The sequence below is a fragment of the Hipposideros armiger genome, unplaced genomic scaffold, assembly GCF_001890085.2.
Source record: "Hipposideros armiger isolate ML-2016 unplaced genomic scaffold, ASM189008v1 scaffold_932, whole genome shotgun sequence".
Lineage (NCBI taxonomy): Eukaryota > Metazoa > Chordata > Mammalia > Chiroptera > Hipposideridae > Hipposideros > Hipposideros armiger.
This window is the reverse complement of record NW_017732282.1, coordinates 419,538-442,827: the sequence shown is the minus strand read 5'-3', so window position 1 is coordinate 442,827 and position 23,290 is coordinate 419,538. Positions and strand designations below refer to the sequence as shown.

The following is a 23,290-nucleotide window of genomic DNA, read 5'->3' as shown; positions in this document are numbered from 1 at the left end:
GATAGAGAGAGGTTCTTTCCTCTGCTATCCATCAGTTTCCTATCCGCCCTAGCAGAAGGGTCATGGTTTAATAGTTCGTTCACTGCCAACTCAGAAGAACAGAAATTATACCTTCCACAGCTCAGGGATTTGCCTCTGCTCAAGAAATTCTAAAAGCCAGCTCTGTACTCTTGTTAAGGGAAGAAAGGCCACAATTGGGGATTAAAAAAACAAAAAAAAAACGTGATTCATAGGGACAATATAACCTGAGGAAGAAAGATGTACTTTTAGAAAATGTGGCTTCCAATGAATTTTCTGAAGAGAATTTTAACATAAGCTAGTAGTTTAGAACAGGAAAAAAAGGGTCTCTGGAACTAAAAACATGATTTCAAATTTTAAAATTGAATAGCCACACCTGAGAACTCTATAGTCTAGAAGTTCAAGAAAAGCAATCTTACAACAAAAGGCAAGACAGAAGATGGAAACTCCTGTCTTGAGAAAAAAGATATGAAACTTTAAAGACCAATTTAAGGAGCACTAACAGTTGACTAAGGAGTTCCAGAAGGAGAAAAGGAAAAATGTAAAAAGTAAAAAAAATAATAGGGCCGGTTGAGTGGCTCGTTAGTTAAGAGTTGGCTTGGAAGTGTGAGCTCTGAGCAGCCCCGCCCCGGTTCGGATCCCACATGAGGACCAGCGACGCTGCGCCCTCTACAGCTAAGATGGTGAACAACAGCTCGACCTGGAGCTGGGCTGCAGCCCCTGCTGCAGTGGGCTGCCATAAGCTACTGTGAGTGGCCGGCAGCCAGCGTGAGAGGCCGGCAGCCGGAATGAGCTGCTGCCCAGTGGCTGGTGACCGATCTGCCTCAGCTGGAAAAGCACAATGATCACAATACCAACATGGGCCAGTGAAGCAATGTCCTCCACAACTAGACTGAAGAACAAAAGGACAGCAACTTGTCTGTTCCCCTTCCCCAATTCCCCAATAAAATCTAAAAAAAAAAAAAAAAGCCTAGGGATTGGAAAAGAAAATTAAAAACCTGTGTGCAGATGGCACAACTGTCTTTGTATAAAATCCCAAAGAAACTACAAAAAAAAAGTAAATAATAAGAATATTTCTAAACACATTAAGAAATGAATATTTAGAACAGGCGACATTGTTTTGTAACAAGGCTTTCTCAATGGAGGAAGCAGCATGTTGACTTACATTATGGCACAAGCTCCTTGTGTTAGAAAACGGAAACAGTTTGCAGACTGGCTACTTTGAATAGTCCTGTTTTATGAACATCAGTTGTTTTTGCCTAACTTCATCCAGTATCTATTTTCATAACAGCATCTTGATTTTGTTTTGGAGAGTCCTCTTTCCCCTACTTTTAATCCTGTGGTTTGGATGGGGCTCCCTTCACTTCTCAGCTCAAGGGATGGGCAAATGACTCAAGCTTAGCGAATCAGAGTGTCACATTATACGTTAGATCAATAAAATCAATCCTAGGCTTTTGTTAGAGTTGCTGGTAATTCTATCCTTCTTAGCACTTGAATTGAGCACTCAAATCTAGATGTATCTGAAAACTATTCTAATTCCTGGAATCATAAATTATATGAGTCAATAAATTTCCTTTTTCCTCCTTCAGCAGGTGGTTCTCAAACTTCAGAGTGCATCGAAATTACTTGAAGGATTTGTTTAAAAAAAAAAAGTTTCTGGGATCCACACCCTGGGAGGAGTCTGTATGAGGCCTAAGCACATTTATTTCTAACAAGATCCCATGTGATGCTAATGCTAGTCTAGGACCACACTTGAGAATAACTACCTTGAACCATTATGAATTGGATCACATTACTTCCACCTGAAAGAGCAGTGACCATTATATCTCCAGTCAGATGAAAAACAATTTAAAAAACCTTGAAGCAAAGTAAAAATTCAAATTTTAAATTATCTAGAAAATAATTAGAAATTCATACCAAAAGCTGTGCAATACAGTTAAGCTTTCCTTAAAGGAATATCTATGGTCTGAAATCCTTATTATTTATAAAAATAAAGACTGAAAATAACCTAGGTATTCAATTTAAGAAAATAAAAAATACATAACAAAATAAACAAAAGATAGAAAACTTTATAGAGGAAAAGATATGAAAGTAAAAAAAATAGAAAATCAATAAAACCACCAGAAAATGTAGATAAAAACTAATAAGGTAAATCCATGAAAAGCCTAAATGGGAAGAGAGAAAATAAAAATGTAAAATGCTAGGGATTATTATAATCCAATTGCATATATGAAAGAGACTAAAAAAATAAGAAAATCTTATTACTACAAATTAGAAAATCTAAAAGAAATAATTTCCCAGCAAAACATACCAAATTTGACCTAACAGGAAGCAAAAAACCTAATATACAAAAGAAGGATCTCAAAATATAATTTTTTAAACTACAAAAGGCAAACAAAGAAAAGGCTTAGGTTTTATTTTAGCTTAGTTCTATCACCTTTTAAAGCTGTGGGTGTATTTTGATCACACTTGTATCAGTAAAATATTTTGAACACCCATCCCAATATATATTTATTTGTTTGTATTTATAAATTAGATACATACTAATATACATTATAAAACAGAAAGTATAAAATATATAAAATATAAATACAAATTGTGAAATATTTTTCCATGTATCCAGAAAATGAATCTATTGTCTTGTCTATCCCCTGGAGTGTAGACTTTCTATTTGGGAAATCACTAGTTTAATTCTCATCTACATTAAATTATTCTACAACACAGTAAGAGAACAGAAAATTCCCTAATAAGTGAAGCTAGAATAACCTGAATAATAAACGATGAGTAAAACACATTAAAAAAGTAAAAAAGTCAAAATTTGTGTATGACAAATAAATATAAAACCGAATACATCAGTATACATGGCTAAGGTTTTTTCCCCCCAAAACATAAGAATGGTTCAACCTCAGAAAATCTATACCTGTGATTCATCTTATTAATAAACTGAAGTAGAAAACTACATAATTATTTTAACAGATGCTGAAAAGACTTTTGATATAATCCAGCAGTCATCCACAATAAAAACTAAGCGAAAGAAAAGAAAAAGGAAGCAATTAAACACGATTATTTACAGGAAAATAGCAAACAGATTAAATTTGAAATATTAAAGCCATTTTCATTAAATCAGAAGAAAAGATGCTTGCTGTACCAGCATTATTCAACACTTTTTAGGAAATTTGAGTCCATTCTATAAGAAAAGAAAATGAAATAAGAGGTGTAACTATTTAAAAAGAGACAAAACTATCTCCCAAACCCACAGCTTTTCTCTATAATATTAATAACCAGTTAAAACACATGGGAAAAAATCATTCACAATAGCATCGAAAGTTAGAATACCTAAGAATAAACATCATCAGAAAGGTATGGATCTATATAAATATCTTACTGAAGGCCACAAAGTTACTTGAAAAAATGGGTCAGCATAGCCCATATGCTTGTCCAATTCCCTTCTCTTCCCTGACTCTCCCAAGTAAACACTATAATGAACTCAGCGTTTACCATGTTTTTATTTTTACCATACATGTAAGTATCCATAGATAATACATAATATCACTTGATGGATTTTAAAAATTAATAAAGATGGAATAATATTGCATGGATTATTCTGCAACTTGCTTTATTATTCAACACTACAGTGGACTTTTCAAAAGCTATCCAAATTGATAAAAGTAACCATAATCTGTTAATGTTAACTCTATACCATCTTGAGAATACACTATAATTTAACCATTCTCTTCTATTTTAGTTCATTAAAAAAAAACCAAACCCAGTAATACTGGTCATAACCCACCAATTAATATTAAAAGCCATTAGTGGGTCCCATCCCACACTTTGAAAAACACTGTTCTGGGAAATCCACCTAGAAGTAGAATCAAAGCTTATGAAAAATTTTGATTCTACCAGATATTGCCACATTGCTCTCTCAAGTGGTTGTATCAGTTTAGAATCCCATCAGAACTGTGTGACAGTCTTAACAATTCTTGATTATGGTCAGACAATCAAATTTCTGCGAATTTGATGGAAGTGAAATAACATCTCATTTAAATTAGTAATGTTGAACATCTTTGTATTTGGTTAGTGAATATTTTTCTGTTTTATAAATTACTGGTTATTTGCTCATTTTTCTATTGGGTTTTTACTTCATCTTCATTTGTAGTCTTTTATATATTTTGGATATTAATTCCTTATCAATTAGACGCATTGCAAATATCTTTTCCCACTCTGCATCTTATTTTCTAACTTTGTTTATATTGCTACTGTTGGAATGTTTTATGTCAATTTGGTTATGGCTGTTAACTATGTTTCCCAGAATCCCTTTTTCTGGATGGTTTTGGGTTACAGTCAGCCAAAAAGAAAACTTGTACATGATTTGGAAGGCAAAAATGAAGCAGAAGCCGTTTCTTGGAGGGTCATGGCGGTCCGACACAGTAATAATCTGCCCAGAAGGTCCCAGCTTGTTCTCGCTGGTGCTCTGAGCCCAGCTTGTGTTCATGACCAGCAGCAACCTGCCACCAGCACTTATGTGCAAACCCAGCGAGGCTGTGGCTACACCGAGGCAGCAGTTTCCATTGACCTCCCCTTTCCAGTTCCCCTGCAAGAGCCAGATGTGGCTGGCTTTTTGGAATTCCCTAAAAGCTCAGATTTATCTATGTAGCCCAGGGCTTCTGACGACTAGTTAGTGACTATTTCTCTAATCCACTGTCTTTTCCCTTCCCCAACAAAGTTGTATCATAAATATTGATATCTGGCCAGAAGAACCCCCACACTTTGGTTTTCATCTACAAAGTTGTGTGATTATTATTGGCCCTATGAACCTCCAAATCAATTTTAGAATCAATCCTGAGAATTCTGAACAGAATTACACTGAATTTATATATTAATTTATGGGGAATTACCTTTTCAAAAATATTGAGACTTGCCATTCATTAACAAAATACTGGGTTGTCGGAAAAGTCATGACATATTTTTTCTAAGTTTTTCATTGCAAAAACGTGTCATGACTTTTCCAACAACCCAATACCTTTTTCCACTTATTTCAGTCTGCTTTTATATGTCTCAATATAAGTTTATCATTTTCTCCATAAGAGTTTTTCATAGTTTGTCAGCTCTATTCCTGGGTACAATGTATGATGTTTTTTTATGTTCCAATTGTAAAATAAACCCTTTTTAAAATTATAGTTTCTAATTGTGAGTTCCTGGGGTATAAGATTGTCCTTACATTCCTGATATTCAGTTGTTCTCAGTTCCATTTCTGTGTACTGAACTTATAAGTAGAAATCTTGTTAATTTCTTCTATTTATTCCAATTATTTCAATAGTATATCTGTAGGTAACCATCAATATAAAATCATATTGCTGCAAATAACGAAGCATTTAGTTTCTTCTTTTCAAATCCTTAGATGTTTTATTTTGTTTTCTTCTCTTATTGCATTGGTAGTACCTCCAGTACTATCAGTAATAAACCCAAGAGGGGACTCTAAATGAGCTACTAAAACTGAGGGGACTAAAAGCAAATACCTAAATCGCAAAACAGAATCTGGAATTAGCACGATAGTAAAAAGCAGAAACTGACTTACTTGCAGTTCCATACAATGGTCCTGTGAAAAAATTGCTAGCCTCAGAGGCTTTTATGTGTGAATGTTCCAAAAATAGTGTAGAATGTAGAATGACTAGTGAGGAGGCAGGCTAGGTATAAAGAGCCTTTGGTTTAAATTTAGCACAGGCAATTAAGCTCCTCTAACTGTGTTCATATCCTGCTTTCCCAATTAATGAGGAGAGCTATGAAATTCAGTTGTCCTTAGTATAAGATTTGTGAAAAACAGAGTTTTAAGAATAATTATAAAATGTATAGATAATATTTTTAGCCTTCACGGAAGGGCATAAGTACATTTTTAGCATATCTAGAGATTTTGAACATTTTCTGTAGCCACTAAGAGTCAACAAATAACTCTCCCTCCCCAAAGGAAGGGAAACACTTGATTTTATTCCTTATTAGTCCCTATACTTAAAATAATTTACAACAGACAAGACTAAACTTAAAGCAAAATTTTAGAGGCCAAAATTCTTAAATTCTTACTTGACTTGTTTAGATTTTCTTTAAAGAAAAGATAATCACAAGAGCAGTTTTCCCCTTTCAAAACATTTTCTAAATTTTAAATCTGTTCTCTGCTGATATCCAAAGGACCTATTCTTTAAAGATAGCCAGCCCTTCCATATGTGAAAATGCATACGTTAACAATATTACTTTATAGGGAAACTTATTATGAATCTGATTTTACAAAAATGAAACCTGCTTTACTTAATTACTACTTCTTACTGGTAAGTGCAAGCAGATTATAATTTATATATTATTATATATTATAACATAAACAAGGCAATCCTATTTACACCAACAAAAAGAAAATCTCTTTATAATTTAAGAATAGTTCAAGCTGTTGCTCTTAATTTATTTTAACCACATTTCAAAAAATTAAAATTTGGGTGTAAACTTACAAACATCTCTCCACAGGCTCTTTAACTTCATCAGAACAGAATTGACTTGTGCTTCTTCATTAACGGAGAATAAAGAAAGGCTAGCTAGTGGCTGCTAATAACTTTGTAATTCCCTGGATTATTAGTTGGGTTTAGGGCATAGCACTCATATTTCAGTGGAGGGATTTAGCAATATAAATATGGAAAATTTCTGTTGATTAGTCTTCATTTCGACCAGACCTTATTCTATTCATACAGGAACAGAATGGACATCACAGCAGATTTAAACATGAGAATTTACATTTCTAGAGTTTAAAAGTGAAACTCTATGTCACATGTTCATTAAAAAATATACATACTTATTATTAAAGGGTAAATTCATTTCCTTTTGTGCAGTAATCTCACAGTTAAAAAAACATTACCCAATTCTCATAATCCCTTGTATGGAAATCATACAATAAATATTTGATCTAATTTTCACGAAGACTATAGTCTAAAGGATGAAAGCTATAAAAAGTTATCTTTTAAACCCACAATTTCTACTTGAAATATTATTAGAGTTTCTTTTGGGACATTATTTTTTTTCTACAGGCATTATTTTACTATTTATTATGATTAGAATAAAACAGCAATCAGAAAATCAACCTAAAATTGTGATTATTTGCCACTTGGCTTTTGACCGTTCCCATCAGGCATCTTGGGAGACCTATGCAGCACCAAATGAAGCTCAGCCCCACACAATGTCTTGCGGAGGGTGATGAGAATGGCACATTGTCTGCTGGGTCTGCACAGAGGTCACAGCAGGGAGAGCATCTGCTAAGATAATGTGAATGAAGGAAACAACTATAATTGCCTCATTAAGAGATCTCTGGCCAAATAATCACAAGAAGAAAGGACCTGGAAAACCACTCTAAAATTAAATCTATAATAAGGTAAATTTGAGGTAGAATAAAAAAATGCAAAAGAATTAAGGAGACTTGGGTATTCTACTGGTCTTACTAATTTCCTAAGTCACTGTATGGATGAATGGAAACTTGGATGCAACAGTTCAGTTATTCAACTCCAGCCCTTGCCAGTCATTAGTAGGAAGCAGAAGATGCAAATTCACAGCTGTCCAAGACACAAACAAATGTACAATAAAGGATGCTGGGGAATTGCTTACAAGGGACCAAAAACAGGAACTAAGAAGGGATGTCTATGGGTCTACATTGTGGAATTACAATGAAAAGCATATACTTAAAGGCATAAAAAAACATCTTAAGAGGAAAAGAGGTAAAATTTAAGAGAGCAAAGTCTCAAAGGCAAAGGAGAAAAAAAAATTATTCCTTGTCTGATCAACTTTCTTCTATTTTCTACCTCTACCTTTTAAAAATAGATTTTTCTTAAAAATACAGACTGACAACTAAATCCTCAGTCACTTTAAATATAACAGTCAATATAAGTATTATATATTTTATTCAATATTGTTGATAAATTATTTCATAGTAAAAGCTAACGTATATGTTTTCCCAATTTAAATTTAAATTACGTATCCAAACTGGACACAAGACTAAAAAATGTATTAAAACTGTGACAAATCATTTTTGCATATCCCGATATTTTGAAGTTAAGCTTTATGAACTTAAGTCATGTTATACAGTTAAAATTTATTATTGCATAAATATAATCTTAAAGTAAATTATGGTTACTAAATTTTTCTGGTTCCAACAAACAGTAAAATTAGCTTGTTACACCCATAAGCCAGGTTTAAAATAAGCAAACTATTTGATGACTTTGATGTTTTGCACCCAAAATGTGCTGGCTAATTTTTCCATTCCATTTACCATTCCGGTCTTTAAACTGCCTTAATCTCCTGCCCTCAGATGTTGACCTTGTAAGAATAGGGGTCATAGGTCAGAACAGACAGACCTCAAAGGATCTGGACTATCAATTCATGCCTGAGAGATTTCTTTTCCACAATAGGAACCTACTAAACAGCAAATTCCTAAATCTAATCACACAAGTATCAGGGTGAAACAATTATTTATTGGAATTTGTTGCTTTACATTTTCAAACATCTAGCACTGAAAGAACATTTTCCTTTTTCTTTTGGGAGCAGGTTCTGGCATATAATAAATATGAAAATAAAATAATTGAAAGAAGTTTTAATGTAAAATAGATATCATTAATACAGTGACATCATAAGCCTAAGTATAAATTTATTATTTTAAAAAATGCTATGTAGATTTTTAAAAATATATAAATATAGCACTAGAATTCCTAACTATAAAGTACCTGGAAAACTTCAAATTATACCACAGAGATGAGTGAAAGAGGTTCTACTGCTGTAGAGGTGGGTGGGAGAGGAGTAGAGGGAGGGTTATCACACGTTAGTTTTGAGCTCACTTGCTCTAAAGGTAAACGAGGGCATTGAATAAATATTGTTAAATAAACAAATGAAAATATGCAATCCTTCAATAAGAAAAGCCTAAATAGATAAAAACAAAAACAGTATCTCATGGCTTCCAAAACCTTTTTGCAAATTTAAAGAATCTGAAACCACAAAATTATTGTCCTGTAAAAATAAATTTACTATCATACATCTTCACTTTTATTTTTTAAACACTCAATTTAAAATTAGTGTTTCTGAGCTGAAAATAAATTAGACATATATAGGGAGATTCTGTTTATGTTCACCTTGGTCTTTCTGACTATAAACAGTAAACATATCATAAGGTACCATTATGATACCATTGTAATACTATATTATAGGAATGTTAAATTTCATAATTAGTTTTTAAGTCTAAATGAAAGGCATCTTAAAAATGATAAAGTAATATCTTTCTAATATATCAAGTGAAAGGAATTTCCTACACTTCCACACCAAAAGCACTAATACTGAACCACATAACAATTACCTTTCTTTCTAAACAAAATATTTAAAACTTCTACTCATGTAGAAAATCAAAAAGCTTACTCATGTGCTAATGCAGTGATGCAAATAAAGTATTGCCTGAAACAGAACGAAAGCCGTAAAAAAACGGTGGCATTATTTTCTAAGTTATTTTAAAAATCTCAAGTCAACATTGTTGAAAGGGAACTTGCATTATTATGAATAGCACTACTTGGACTGAGGTTGGGTCAAAAGATGTGGAAGGTTAAGGAGAACAATGGAGATAGTCACTACCCAAGAAAAAAATTAGAATGAAAAAGGAGGTAAAAAAAGAAACTATAAACAATAAAAAAATGAAGCTATATGTATACATTCAATATATATACATCTACCATGTATGCATACACTTCAAATGTTTTTTAAAATTGTGTATTTTTATTCATTAATTATTAAGGATTAAAGTAATTTAACCTACATAAAAATATTTCCAAACCAATTGTTTCAGTCCACATCCTTTTTATAATTCTGTTAATCAAAATTAAAATTTTATTATAAAACATTTAACTCTGTAAGCTGAAAATCAACAGTGGCAAACAAATAATCATTATATTATCTTCCCCCACAATTTCCTTATGTTAAAAGTTACTTTTTTTTCCTCACAGTAAATTGTGGCTTCTTAAAGAATAAAAATGTAACACGTGTAGGCCAGTTTTTGAGATGAAATACAAAGTTTTAAAATTTTTAACTAACAAAAACCTTCATTTTACCATAAATAGAGCTTTATAGGGGTCAGTCAATATCTTTACTCTTTGATAACAAACACAAGAAAACTAAACAGCAAAAATAAATCCAAAATTATTTCATTTGAAATTTTAAGAAAACATTTTTAATGTGGACAATTTAAAATAAAACAAGATAACACTGCTACTGGGTAACTGGACACTAGTACCGGGACACTAAATGCAGTACAATTTTAAGACAGAATGAAACAATTATCCCACTTTCTTTTGTAAATAGTTTACTCAAAATTAAGGTAGAATCTTTAAAATTATTTTATATTTCTTGCCACAAAGACATGTCTTCACAAAATGTGATTCTATCACATATAAGAATATTAGAATTGAACAAACAAGTTCTCTTGGGTGATGGAACCAAATTTTGAATTTGTTAAATATTTTAATGGCATGTAATAAAAACTTTAAAGTTTTAATTTTTTAACTCAAAATGACAGATTAAACTTTCTCATTTAAAATGATTTCAAGAGAAAAGATTTCCTTTTCAAGAGATGACATTTGAACAATCCACATTATTCATAGGCAAAAAAAAAAAATGAACCTCAACTAAAACCTCAAATCTTATGTACAAAAGAAAACTCTAAATGGGTTGTAGATGTAAATGTAAAATGTAAAGCTATAAAACTACAAGAAGAAAACATGGGAGGGAAAATCTTTGTGATCTGGTATTAAGCAAAGATTTCTTAAACAAGACATCACGTAAACATAACACAAAATAAAAGATAAATAAATGTCTTTATCAAAATTTTAAATTTTTTCCCTGTGAGAGATGTTTATAAGATAAGAAACACAAGCTACAAATTTGGAAAAAAATATTTGCAAATAATATATCTAAAAAAGGGCTTTTATCGGACTGGCCGAGTGGCTCAGTTGGTTAAGAGCAGGAGCTCTGAGCAACAGGACCACCAGTTCAATTCCCACATGGGTCAGTGAACTGCGCCCGAGCTGAGCTGCCACTGAGCTGCCAACAGGTAGCAGGATGGCTCAGCTGGTGAGAGCATGTGCTCCTAACAACAAGGTAGCCAGTTTGACTCCTGCATGGGATGGTGGGCTATGCCCACCCACAACTAAGATTGAACACAGCACCTTGAACTGAACTGCCCTGAGCTGCTGATGGGCGGCCAGATGGCTACTGGACTTGGAGCCGAGCTAGCTGCGCCCTCCACAACTAAGATTGAAGGACAACAACTTGACTGTTCCCCTTCCCCAATTCTCTAACACTGTTCCCCTTCCCGAATTTCCCAATTAAATATTTTTTAAAAAAAGGACTTTTATCCACAATTTATATAAAGAGCTCTCAAAATGCAAATCAAGTAAAAAAGGGGCAAAAGGTATGAATAGATATTTTACCAAAGAGGATAAAAGGATGGCACAAAAACATAAAAAGAAGCTCAATAGAAGTAGCCACTAGGGAAATGAAAATTAAAACTATGATGAGATATCACTACACACCTATTAGAATGGTTAAAATAAAAAATGCTGTCAATACCAAATGCTGGCAAAGATGCAGAACAATTAGAACTCACATATGTTGTTGGCAAGAGTTCAAAATAGTACAATTACTCTGGAAAATTTTGGCAGCTTCTTATAAATTTAAACATATACCTAATGGCCACATTATCTATCAATCCCACTCTGAGATAAATGACAACATGTCACATGAAAACAGGTACACAAATGTTTGTAGCAGCTCTATTCATAACTGTCAAACTGGAAATACCCAAATGCCCTTCAACAGATAAATAGATAAACTGTGTTATATCCATATAGTGGAATATTGCTAATCAATCAAAAGGAATAAACTACTGATACACTCAAAAGGTTGCTTGAATGTCAAACCCATATGCTGAGTTAAAAAAAGCAATCTTCAAAAAGTTACAAATAAACAGCCCAAAGTTAGAAGAAAATAACAAAGGTCAGAGAAGAAAGAAATGAAATAGAGACTAAAAAGACAGTAGAAAATATCAAAGAAGCTAAAAACTCGTACTGTGAAAAGAGAAAGAAAATAGACAAACCTTTAACTAGACTTACCAAGAAAAAAAAGATAGGATTGAAATTAATAAAATTAGAAACAAAAGAGACATTACAACTGATACAACAGAAATACAAAGAATCATAACAACTACTATGAATATTTACACACCAAATTGGACAACCTAGAACAAACAAATAAATGCATAAAAACATAAAATCTATCAACCTATCATGAAGAAATGAAAATCTGAACATATCAATTACTAGTAAGGACATTGAATCAGTAATAAAAAACCTCTCAACAAAGTCCAGCACCACATGGCTTCATTGGTGAATTCTACCAAAAACTTAAAGAATTAATACCAATCCTTCTCAAACTTATTTTAGGAGGCCAGAAAACCCTGATACCAAAACCAGCAAGGATATGACAAGAAAAGAAAATTATAGGTCCCTAATGAACATAGATGCAAAATTCTCAACAAAATATTCGCAAACTAAATTCAACAATACAGTAAAAGGATCATACACCATGATTATGTGGGATTGATTCCAGGGATACACAATGGTTCAACATCCGCAAACAATCAATATGATATATACCACATTAACAAAATGAAGGATAAAATCATATGGTCATCTCAACAGATGCAGAAAAAGCTTTTGACAAAATTTAACATCCATTTATGATAAGAACTCTCAATAAAGTGGAAATAGAGGGAACATACCTCAACATAATAAGGACCATATATGACAAGCCCACAGCTATCATCATACAAAAGGTTTCAGTTTTTTTCTGTAAGGTCAGGAACAAGACAAAAATGCCCACTCTCCTCACTTCTATTCAACATAGTCTTAGCCAGAACAGTTATGCAAGAAAAAGGAATAAAAGTCATCCAAATTATAAAGGAAGAAGTAAAACTATCCCTATTTGCAAATGACATAATATTATATATAGAAACCTCCAAAGACTCGACCAAAACATTGTTAGAATAAATAAATTCAGTAAAGTTGCAGGATACAAAATCAATACACAAAAACAATTTGGTTTCTATACACTAACAACAAACTATCAAAAAGAGAAATTAAGAAAATGATCCCATTTACAACTGAATCAAAAAGAGTAAAATACCAGGGCCGGCTGAGTGGCTCAGTTGGTTAAGGAGCTCACTCAAGAATGCGAGCTCTGAGCAACAGGGTTGACGGTTCGATTCCCGGCCCAAGCTTAGCAGCTGCTGAGCTGCCAACAGGTACAGGATGGCTCAGCTAAATAAATAAATAAATAAAATACCTAGGAAAAAATTTAACAAAGAGGTGAAAGATCCGTACACTGAAAACTATAAGACACTGTTGGGTAAAATGGAAGAAAACACAAATAAATGGAAAGATATTCCATGCTCATGGACTGAGTGATTATTATTAAATGTCCATGTCACCAAAAGTGATCTACAGAGTCAATGCAATTCCTATCAAAATTCTAATAGCATTTTTCACAGAAATAATACAAATGATCCCAAAGTTTTTATGGAACCACAAAAGACCACAAATATCCAAAGCAATCTTGAGAAAGAACAAAGCTGGAGGCACCACACTCCTCGATTTCAAACTGTATGACAAACCGAGAGTAATCAAAACAATATGGTATTGACATAAAAACAGACACACAGATCAGGAGAACAGAATACAGAGCTCAGAAATAAACGCACACACATAAGGTCAATTAATTTATGACAAAGGAGCCAAAAATATACAACGCAGAAAGGATAGTCTCTTCAATAAATGATGTTGGAAAACTCTATAGCAACAGGCAAAAGAATTAAACTGTACCATTATCTTACACCATATACAAAAACCAACTCAAAATGGATTAAAGACTTGAATGTCCCTGAAACCATAAAACTCCTATAATTTGAAAAAAGGAGCAAGCTCCTTGACATCAGTTTGGCAATGCTTTTTTTGGATTTGACATCTAAAGTAAAGACAACAAAAGCAAAAATAAACAAATGAAACTGTATCAAACTAAAAACCTTCTGCATAGCAAAGTAAACCGTTAACAAAATGAAAAGGCAACCTACAGAATGTGAGAAAATATTTACAAATCATATGAGTTAGTATTCAATATATATAAGGAATTCATACAACTCAATTACAACAAAAACAATCAGATTAGAAAATGAGCAGAAGACATTTTTCCAAAGACATACAAAGGGCCAACAGAGATGTGAAAAGGTGGTCAACAGCACGATTTGTCAGGGAAATGCAAATCAAAACCACAATGAGATATCACCTCACACCTGTTAGAATGGCTATTAGCAAAAAGAGAAGAGACAGCAAGTGTTGCTGAGGATGTGGAGAAAAGGAAACACTTGCACACTGTTGGCAGAAGGGAAGGAAGGCCACATCCACAAAACAGCTTCTCTTGTCACTGCTGCTTATTATTTTTACTTGTCTTGCATTTCCTGTATTTATCACAGGTTTTGTTTAACAGCTTCCTAAGTATTTGGGGAGTTTATCTTGCCATCCTCACCCTCCTGTTTCTCTGCACCCACCTGTCCCTTTGTGGGTAGGAATGTAAATTGGTGCAGCCTCTATGGAAAATAGTATGGAGGTTCCTCAAAAAATTAAAAATAGAATTACCATACGATCCATCAATTCTACTTCTGGGTACATACCCAAAGGAAAGAAAATCATTATCTCAAAGAGATATCTGCACCACCATGTTCACTGTAGCATTATTTACAAAAGCCAAGATGGAAACAACCTAAGTATCCATTGATGAATGTTTTGATTTGAAAAACATAGCCACAAGAGATAAGTATTGGACAACTGGGGAAATTTTAATATGGACTGCGTATTAGATGCTATTAAGGAAGTACTGTTTATTTTAAGAGGAATTATAAGGCATGATATTACAGTGCTATGGCATCTGTAATATATTTTAAAACTCTGAAGTTTATATAAAAATGTTTGTAATTACTGAAATATATGAAGTGGGTATACATGAATGTTGACTGTATAATTTCTTTCTACTTTTCATAATATTTCTTAATGTTTTCATAATAAAAAGTAAAAATAAAATAAAATGGACATAATGAGATTAATCACAAAGTATTAGGGCAAAATAGTATAACTGAAATTAATCCAAAACTTGGTTCTTTGAAATACAATAAAATACCTAATCAAGGAAAAAAAGGCACTGGGAAATAACTAGAAAATCCATATTTTAAGGTATTTTCAGGGTATGTAATATAATTATGCTAATAAACATGAAAATCTAGATCAAAGCATAACTTTATTCCCATTGCTAAAATTCTCAAGAAGTAGACACAGTTAATTACCCTGGAAGAAATCAAGAAGTTATCAAAGATCTTTCTGAAGCATTTCAGAAGCAAATCATTGTCCTGGTAACTGTTCCAGACATCAGTTGACATGGTCACATCTTGTTTTCTCATTGTTTCAGTTTCTATACAGGAGTTTCCATACTTATTTGAATATTTTATTGCAGTTTGTCTCTCATTTTATAAAACCAAGTGGCACATGGAAAATTGGAATAGCTAACCCTATTGACAAAAATTATGGGATCCCAAACTTAAAAGAAAGTTCTAATTCATTAGATACCAAATGTGTCAAAGCTTTAATCATAGTAAAATACACAATAAACGTAAGCAGAGGGAACAGTTATTCACCCTCTGGACACTACCACCTTCTATCTTATGAGATTATTCCTTTTAGTACCCCAACTATAAGAATTATTGGACACCATGAGCCTGCCACTATTATAGTGTTTTTAGTCCATACCCAGTTTGTAATCTACGATCCATCATTACAATTGCTCCCTCAGTGCCTTTGCTTCTCTCTCCTTGTCATTCTTAACTAAAGGAGCCCCGACTTCTAGTTAAATTCATCTTTCTGCCGATTTCACAGCTATAGCCATGAAGCCAACAATGCCTGGAGTACCACACAATCATACTGACTGACTTTACTTTAAATTCATGTCCAAATTATTTTGTTTTTTGGAATTCTACCTTTTTTCCACAATGTCCTCTCTTTTATTTTCCTATTTTATATCTTCTGCTTCCTTCTTAACTCCAAACCTTCTCTTCTCCCATCATTCTCAGTTGATGAATTTGCTTCAAATTTCACTAGGAAAACTGCATAAAAAGGTGAGAAATCTCACTTTACCCCCTCTTAGTATCTACCTACCCACCTGTGTCTGTACCCGTGTGCTGTACCTTACCTCCAATTTTAAAGAATGTACTACCATCTGTACCCACATGGCTAGCTCTCCTAGTTGTGCTTTAAATCCTGATCCTCTTTCCCACTCAAGAACATCACTCCATCAATTGTCCTCCTCTCTCCTGCATGTTCAATCTTTTCTCTTCTCCTAGACCACTCCCATCAACACAAAACCATGCTAAGCTTTCTTCTTCTCAGCTCCTGCTTCATTTATAGGAAAAGTTCTCAAAAAACTGTCTATACTTGCTGTCTCTACTTCTCCTTGCCTTCTCTGCTGAACACAACCCGCTTGGGCAGTCATTTCCACCTGTCCTCTGAATCTGATCTAGTCAACTTCACTGATGACTTCCCGTGTTGCTAAAATTGTCAAATCTAGTGGACAATTATTTACTCATCTCACCATCAGCACCATGTATCACACCTGGTACTCTCATTCTTGACATACTTCTTTTCTTGACTTCTGAGTCAAAACCCTCTCTTGAATCTCCTCCTTACTTATTGACCTTGGCTATTTATTCCTCCTACTCTTCCTGATCCCTAAACGATGGAGTGCCTCAGGGCCCAGTCCTCTTCTCTTCACTGTGTATACTCACTCTGACGGTAATCTCGCTCCATCTTATGGCTGTAAGTATCATCTTTTTGCTGAATACTGCCAATTTTCTTTCTTTTTTAAAAAAAATCTCTAGCCCTGGAACTCCGTACTCACGCATCTATTTGCCTAATCTACATCTCCACTTGGATGTCTATTATGTATATCCAGCTGACTAAGTCTGGAGCCATACTTCTGATTTCCTGCTCCTTTTCCCTAGTTTTCTTCATCTCAGTAAATGGTCCCTCCATTTTCCTGGTTGCTCGGGCCAAACAAACCTCGTAGTCATCCTAACACTTCACTTTCCTCACAGTCCATATCTGTATCCATCTGGAAATCCTGCTGTCTCTATCTTCAAAACGTATCAGGATTTTCGCTCACCACCTCTACTACCATCCTCATCTGAACCACCATTGTATTTTCCTGTATTACTGGAACTGCCTCCTTAGTGGTCTTTAAACGTTAGTCCTAGCCCCTCCACTTTGTGTTGTCATCACAGCTGCCAGAATGATACTTTAAAGAGGAAAGCAGATCATGATATATTTCAAAGTCGAATCTTGCAGTGACTTCCCATTTTATCCCAAATCAAAATTACAATGGCTGACAAACTGCTACATAAAGGGATGTCTGGCTACCTTACTTCTTCACTCTCAGCATCCATGGCTCTCCCTTTCGCAATGGTTCTAATCCAGCACACAGTTTTTGAGCCAGAACTATATTGTTCAATATTTTATGTAAAAGACACGGAAAATATTTTTTTTTAATTTTTACTTATTTTGTTTTATTTTACTTTGCTTTACTTATATGTATACATGTATATACTATCTCTCTCTTTGGGAGCAGAAAAACCACTTTGCTAGGTAAGTGTAACATTTCACTTTCACACATTTTCATGGTCTTTATTTTATACAAAATGAGCTCCTAAAAATGTAGATGAAAACTGAATTTATTCTCTTACTGATGGCTTTTCAAACCAGTGTGAAAATTGACTAGGCAATAAATGCTGCAGAGACAACTAGCTAGCAATTTGGATAGAAAAGAAAAGCTAGATCCTTATAGCCCTCTCTTCAAAAAACAAATTATATACAAAGAGAAGAGATAGTTAAAGGTAAAAGATAAGTTAATAAAAATTATGTAAGAAAATTTAGGTGAATATAGTATATTTTTAATTTGGTAGTTTAGAAAGCCAGATACCTATCAAGTCAGATAGCAGTAAGGAAACAGTAACAGCCTTGTCTGAATAAAAATTCAGAAACTTCAACGCTATTTAAAAAAAAGTCACTATAACTAAAGCGAAAATATATTTTACAAGCTGAAAAATATATTTCTTATCTATTCCAGACAAGGTTAACATTGTAAACATACAATAACAAACTTGTAAATCAATAATAGCAAATGAACATCTACATCTCAATAGAAAACTGAGCAAAGGATAAGAAATATACAATTGATAGGACAAAAGATAAAAATATAAAAATATATTTAACCTCTAATCAAAGAATGCAGAGAAAAAAAAAATCAACTGCGCCTCTTAACTTAATAATGTCTTTAAAAACATGACATCATTCAATGAGCAGTCTCACTTTTGGAGGGGTTGTATATTATTGGCCTTAATCATTTGTGGAGAGCAGTTTGGAAATAGGTATCAAAATCTGTAAATTGCATAGTTTTTGATCCAGATTTTTCATTAGTAGGTACTGATCCTAAGGTTATAATCAGATAATTTTTCAAAATTATACACATAAGGATTCCACTGTAGTGTTATTGATAAATTTAAAATACTGGAACTAACCTAAATATCCATCAACATAGTAATGTTAAATTAAACTGTGATACAGTCACACTGCGGGAATTTATGTAGGTGTTAAGGACTGACATGAAATGCTCCATGATATACTGTTCAGTGAAAAAGAAATGCAAGTTTTAAAAAATTACATAGATAGTATGATTCCTACTTCAGTTAGGATTTTAAGTGATTTTTTTTCCTGACTTCTTTATACTTTTTGTATTATTTAAATTTTCTCTATATGAGTTATCTTTCAAAACCAGACAAAACAATAAGTGTATTTTCATTTGAAAAAAAACCAGGTGCAGTGCTTGGATGCAAAGACAGGCACTTCTGTCTTTTGGAAACTCCAACCACATTTGTGGTCTCACAACAGTCTGGTGAAAATGGTAGTGAGGGCACTACTGAGTGCTCACTGCTGAGTGCTAGGTTCAGTGTATTCTGCAGATAGTTCAAATTGCAAGACAGCCTATGTTCTTGATAAATTCTATTTAGTTACACAGTAGTGGCATTTTATTTTATTTTGGCTAGATTATATAAAGTCTGATAACATAATAAAAATGTAAATACATTTTCAAGTCTTTTCCAAATACAATACACTCATAAACTAACAAAGCAAAACGGTTACCTACCTATCTCCCTTTGGTTTTCTTTTTTGTAGTGTCTTCCCTTTGGGTCTTCTTTCACTTCCTAAACAGGGGCTCCCACCAGGTCCTGTTACCCGTATTGATTCAAGGCCTTTGGAAGATTTTTTAAATGTGAATTCCACTGGTTCTCCTTCTTTTAGGCTTCTAAATCCTTCCATGAATAATTTGCTCTGTAAAGAACAGGGGAGGGATGGGGAGAGAAAGAGTGATCATGATTATCAATGCTTTATAAATTATCTCTATAAATTTAAGATTAACACAGCAAGATATTCTGTTATCCATTACAAAGTATAAAGTCTTGTTTTAAAATAGAATTTATACCATTTTAAAGTTTCCTGTTACAATGCTGGAAATGACAGAATAAACTAATACCATTTTTAAAGGCAATTTGGTAATATTTACAAATTTTTAAATGTGCATATTCTTAGACCCAGTGATTCCACTCCAAGGACTCTCTTACAGACATACTCACACAAAGGTTAAAAAAAAAAAGACCTGTATCAAAATTTTCCACTGGTAAAAAATTACAACTACCCTAATGTCCAATGGGAAACTGATTAAATAAATTACAGTAGAGCTATTGAATGTAATATTATTGAGCCATTAAAAGAAGATGTATATGTATTAATGTGGGAAGATAAACATGTAATGTTGTTGATTAAAAAAATTAAGGTCAAAGCAGAGTGTGTTTACCATAAGGCCATCTACGTCAAGAAGTTTTTAAAAGATATATGTTTATCTACGTAGAGATGGGTTCTGGAACAACAGAAAACAAATCATAAACAGTTATTTTCTTTAGTCCTTTTCTGGGAAAGTAGGGAAACTTTTTGATATATACATGATTGTACTATCTGGACATTTTATAATTTGAAAGCAAACAGATTTTTACAATTGGAAAGAGGGTTGATTTTTGGGAAAAAAAAATTTCCTGTAAGTGTAAAAGTGTAACCTTGTTTACAAATATGAATTGGCTCTTTCAATCATACTCTTTTTGTCAAAGTCATTGTGCAAATTCAAAATCTACTAAAAATAACTGTCATTAATTCTATTTTTCTTCAAACCCACTTGTGTATATTTTACATATCTAATTTAGAATACATATAGTTTTTAAAAGACCTTTCTGAATTTGGGAACAAAAGGAAGCAAAACTAAATATGGCAGAAGACCTTGGTTCAAGTTCAGTTCTTTAAGTAAATAGCGATGCAGCTTTCAGTGAGCCATTTTACCTCTTTTCTATTTATCTGTAAATTCAAGGGATTTGAGTTTCCCCACATATATTCTGAGGAACAATGGTTCCCAAAACAGGCCCCATGAAGAATGATTTTGTGGTCATTTAAGTTTGTGAAATGCTAATACAGTATATTGTTTCTCCTTAGTGGTCCTATTAACATATTGAAGTTTCTAGTCCTACCCACTTCCCTCCTCCCCACCTCTACCCATTGAAATAAAAATCTAGTTTAACTGTGTTTAACCTAGCAATTTCCCAACATAACTGATGCCAGAGTCCTTTCTTTATAAGCACAGGTGACTATTATACTTAGGAAAATACTGAACCAGAAAACTTTCATCCCTCCCAAGTCCATTATTCAAAAGGCAGTTAAATAATTACATATAACCACATCATTACATGGAACAAATAAAAACAACACTTCGAAATTCAATACACAAAAGGAGACTATTCATTGTGAAAGTAATGATACATGAAAACAGGGTTTTTAACCTGTTTCTAGTGAAGGTCTTCTGACACTGCTAGATCCTTTATGAGGAAGTCTGCAACTGGCTCACATTTTCCTGCTGTCTGATGCTATGTAGAAATCAGAAGGGGGAAAAAAAATCACAACTGCCTACACTCTTTAAAATAAAAAAAAAACTGTTTTTAAAGCTTTTTTTCCTTAACATTTCCAAATCTTCTATTTTTTTTTACTCCTGCGTTTTCTCCTCACTAATTATAAATAGTTCTTTTGCTTTCATTCTTTTTCTCACTTCCCACTCAAGAAAGTGCATATTATCAAATGAGATGAAGTGGAGCATAGGTCAACTACTGCAATTAAGAGAACGGACAAAGTTTTAATTAGAACTATAATATGTTCATGTTTTGTTTCTGTAGTAAAAACTCCATCACTTATTTATTTCCTCTTAGTTCCTAGTGTCCATGTACATTTTCACCAACTTAATTTGATTTCATTTTCCACCTTTACAATTTACGATAGGTATCATTTATAAACAAACTTTTGATTGACAATTTGCATTTGGACCTTTCAAATCTAAAGTAAATTTCTGGCTCTTATGGACCACTAAGTCCTGCATATTTTTCATGATATTTTGAAAGAATACTTTTAAAAAATTCTGTCATATACTCAGAATTAGTATATAAGGCAATTTTGGTTCATAATACTTTCTAAAAATAATAATATCCCTAAGAAACTATAGTGGCATTGCAAGAAAAAGACATTTCACATAGAATATTCTATCTTTGCTCTTATGTCAAAAACTGCTGCTATACAGGTGGGAAAGATTTGTTGAAATATGGGGAATTAGCTCATTATATTTCTTCACAAAAATCCCCTTCTCTCTTTGCTTTGACAATTTTTATTAAAGGTGCCTCCATTTTTCTGGTCAAGCTGGTTCTAATCCTTAGTTCTACCCAAACCACTTATTGAATCTGTGCATTTTATCTTCCTAATTTCTTTCATCTGCCCCAACCATTTCACTGGATTACTACTGCCCTACTTCAGGTCCCAACTATCTCCTACTTGGATAAGTATAATAGTTTCTTCACTGATATTTTGGCATCAAGTCTCTTCCCTATGCCATAGTGTCTTCCATGCCTGCATATTCTCTCTTAATTAAGCTTAGCCGGTTAGTCTCCTGTCTCAAAGATCTACAATATCTCTCTTAGGTAGTAGGTGAGAACATTCATATTTCAAGGCAAATAATGTGAGGCCTTTCTCTAAAAAGATGGAAGAAAATATCTGGGCAACTGGTGAAATACTGGATCCGACACACAAACCCCTCTTCATTCTAAGAACTAGGGTTCCTTGTTACAAGAGCTGGCTTCCTACCCGCTCAACCTTAAATCATTCCTATCTCTCACTCTTACCCCTCATTCATACATCTGAAAGGTCAACTAAGAATGTCAAAACATGTAGCATAATGAAGAAAGGTCAAGATAAATGAGAAAACAAAAGAAATTTCATATACCATCCAAGTAGTATCTCCAGAGATATTTGAGACAGTATGACATCAATAAAACAAGAAAAAAAAATAACCAGAGAATTTAAAAACCACCCTAGGAAAGTTAAAAATGACTGCTGAAATTAAATGAGCTGGAAATAAAAGATTAGAAAATATCTCAGGACACAGAATAAATAGACCGCCCCAAAATGAAATACATGAGAGAAAAGTACAGAGGATGAATCCAAAAGAACAAATATTCAACTGGAACTAGTATTCCTGGGAGAGTGACTACAGAAGATGGAGGAAGAGAAAGTACGAAATGAATACTATAAGAATTATGTCTCAAAGCTAAAGGGAATACCAAGGAGAGGCCTATACTGGGTGGAAGCAGTATGGAAGCTTCTAGACATGAGGTACATTATTGTGTGCATGAAGAAAGTGTAGCTGGCCGAGTGGCGCGATGGTTAAGAACTGGTTTGGGACACCAGAGGGTCCCAGTTCGGATCCCAATTATGAGGGCCAGTGACACTGCCCTCCACAGCCATGATGCTGAACAACAGCTCAACCTGGAGCTGGGATGCCCGTGAGTCGCCGGCGGTGGCGTTGGCTGCATCCCCTGTGGCGGTGGGTTGCCATGGGCTACAGTATGTAGCCAGAAGCCAGCGTGAGCGGCCAGCAGCCGCAGTGAGCGGCCATCCAGAAGCCGGCGACTGATCTGCCTCACCCGGGA

At 33.7% G+C, this 23,290-nt stretch overlaps 1 protein-coding gene across 3 annotated transcripts in view; it reads right to left on the bottom strand.

The window, feature by feature from the left end:
* Nucleotides 1-23,290, bottom strand: part of LIN28B (lin-28 RNA binding posttranscriptional regulator B) — a 116,833-nt gene that overhangs the window by 32,508 nt on the left and 61,035 nt on the right. For all 3 annotated transcript variants that reach the window (XM_019630693.1, XM_019630694.1, XM_019630695.1), the window contains one exon: nucleotides 19,369-19,553. In XM_019630693.1, coding sequence (XP_019486238.1) covers nucleotides 19,369-19,553 — 185 coding nt within the window. The remainder of the gene's footprint in view (nucleotides 1-19,368; nucleotides 19,554-23,290) is intronic.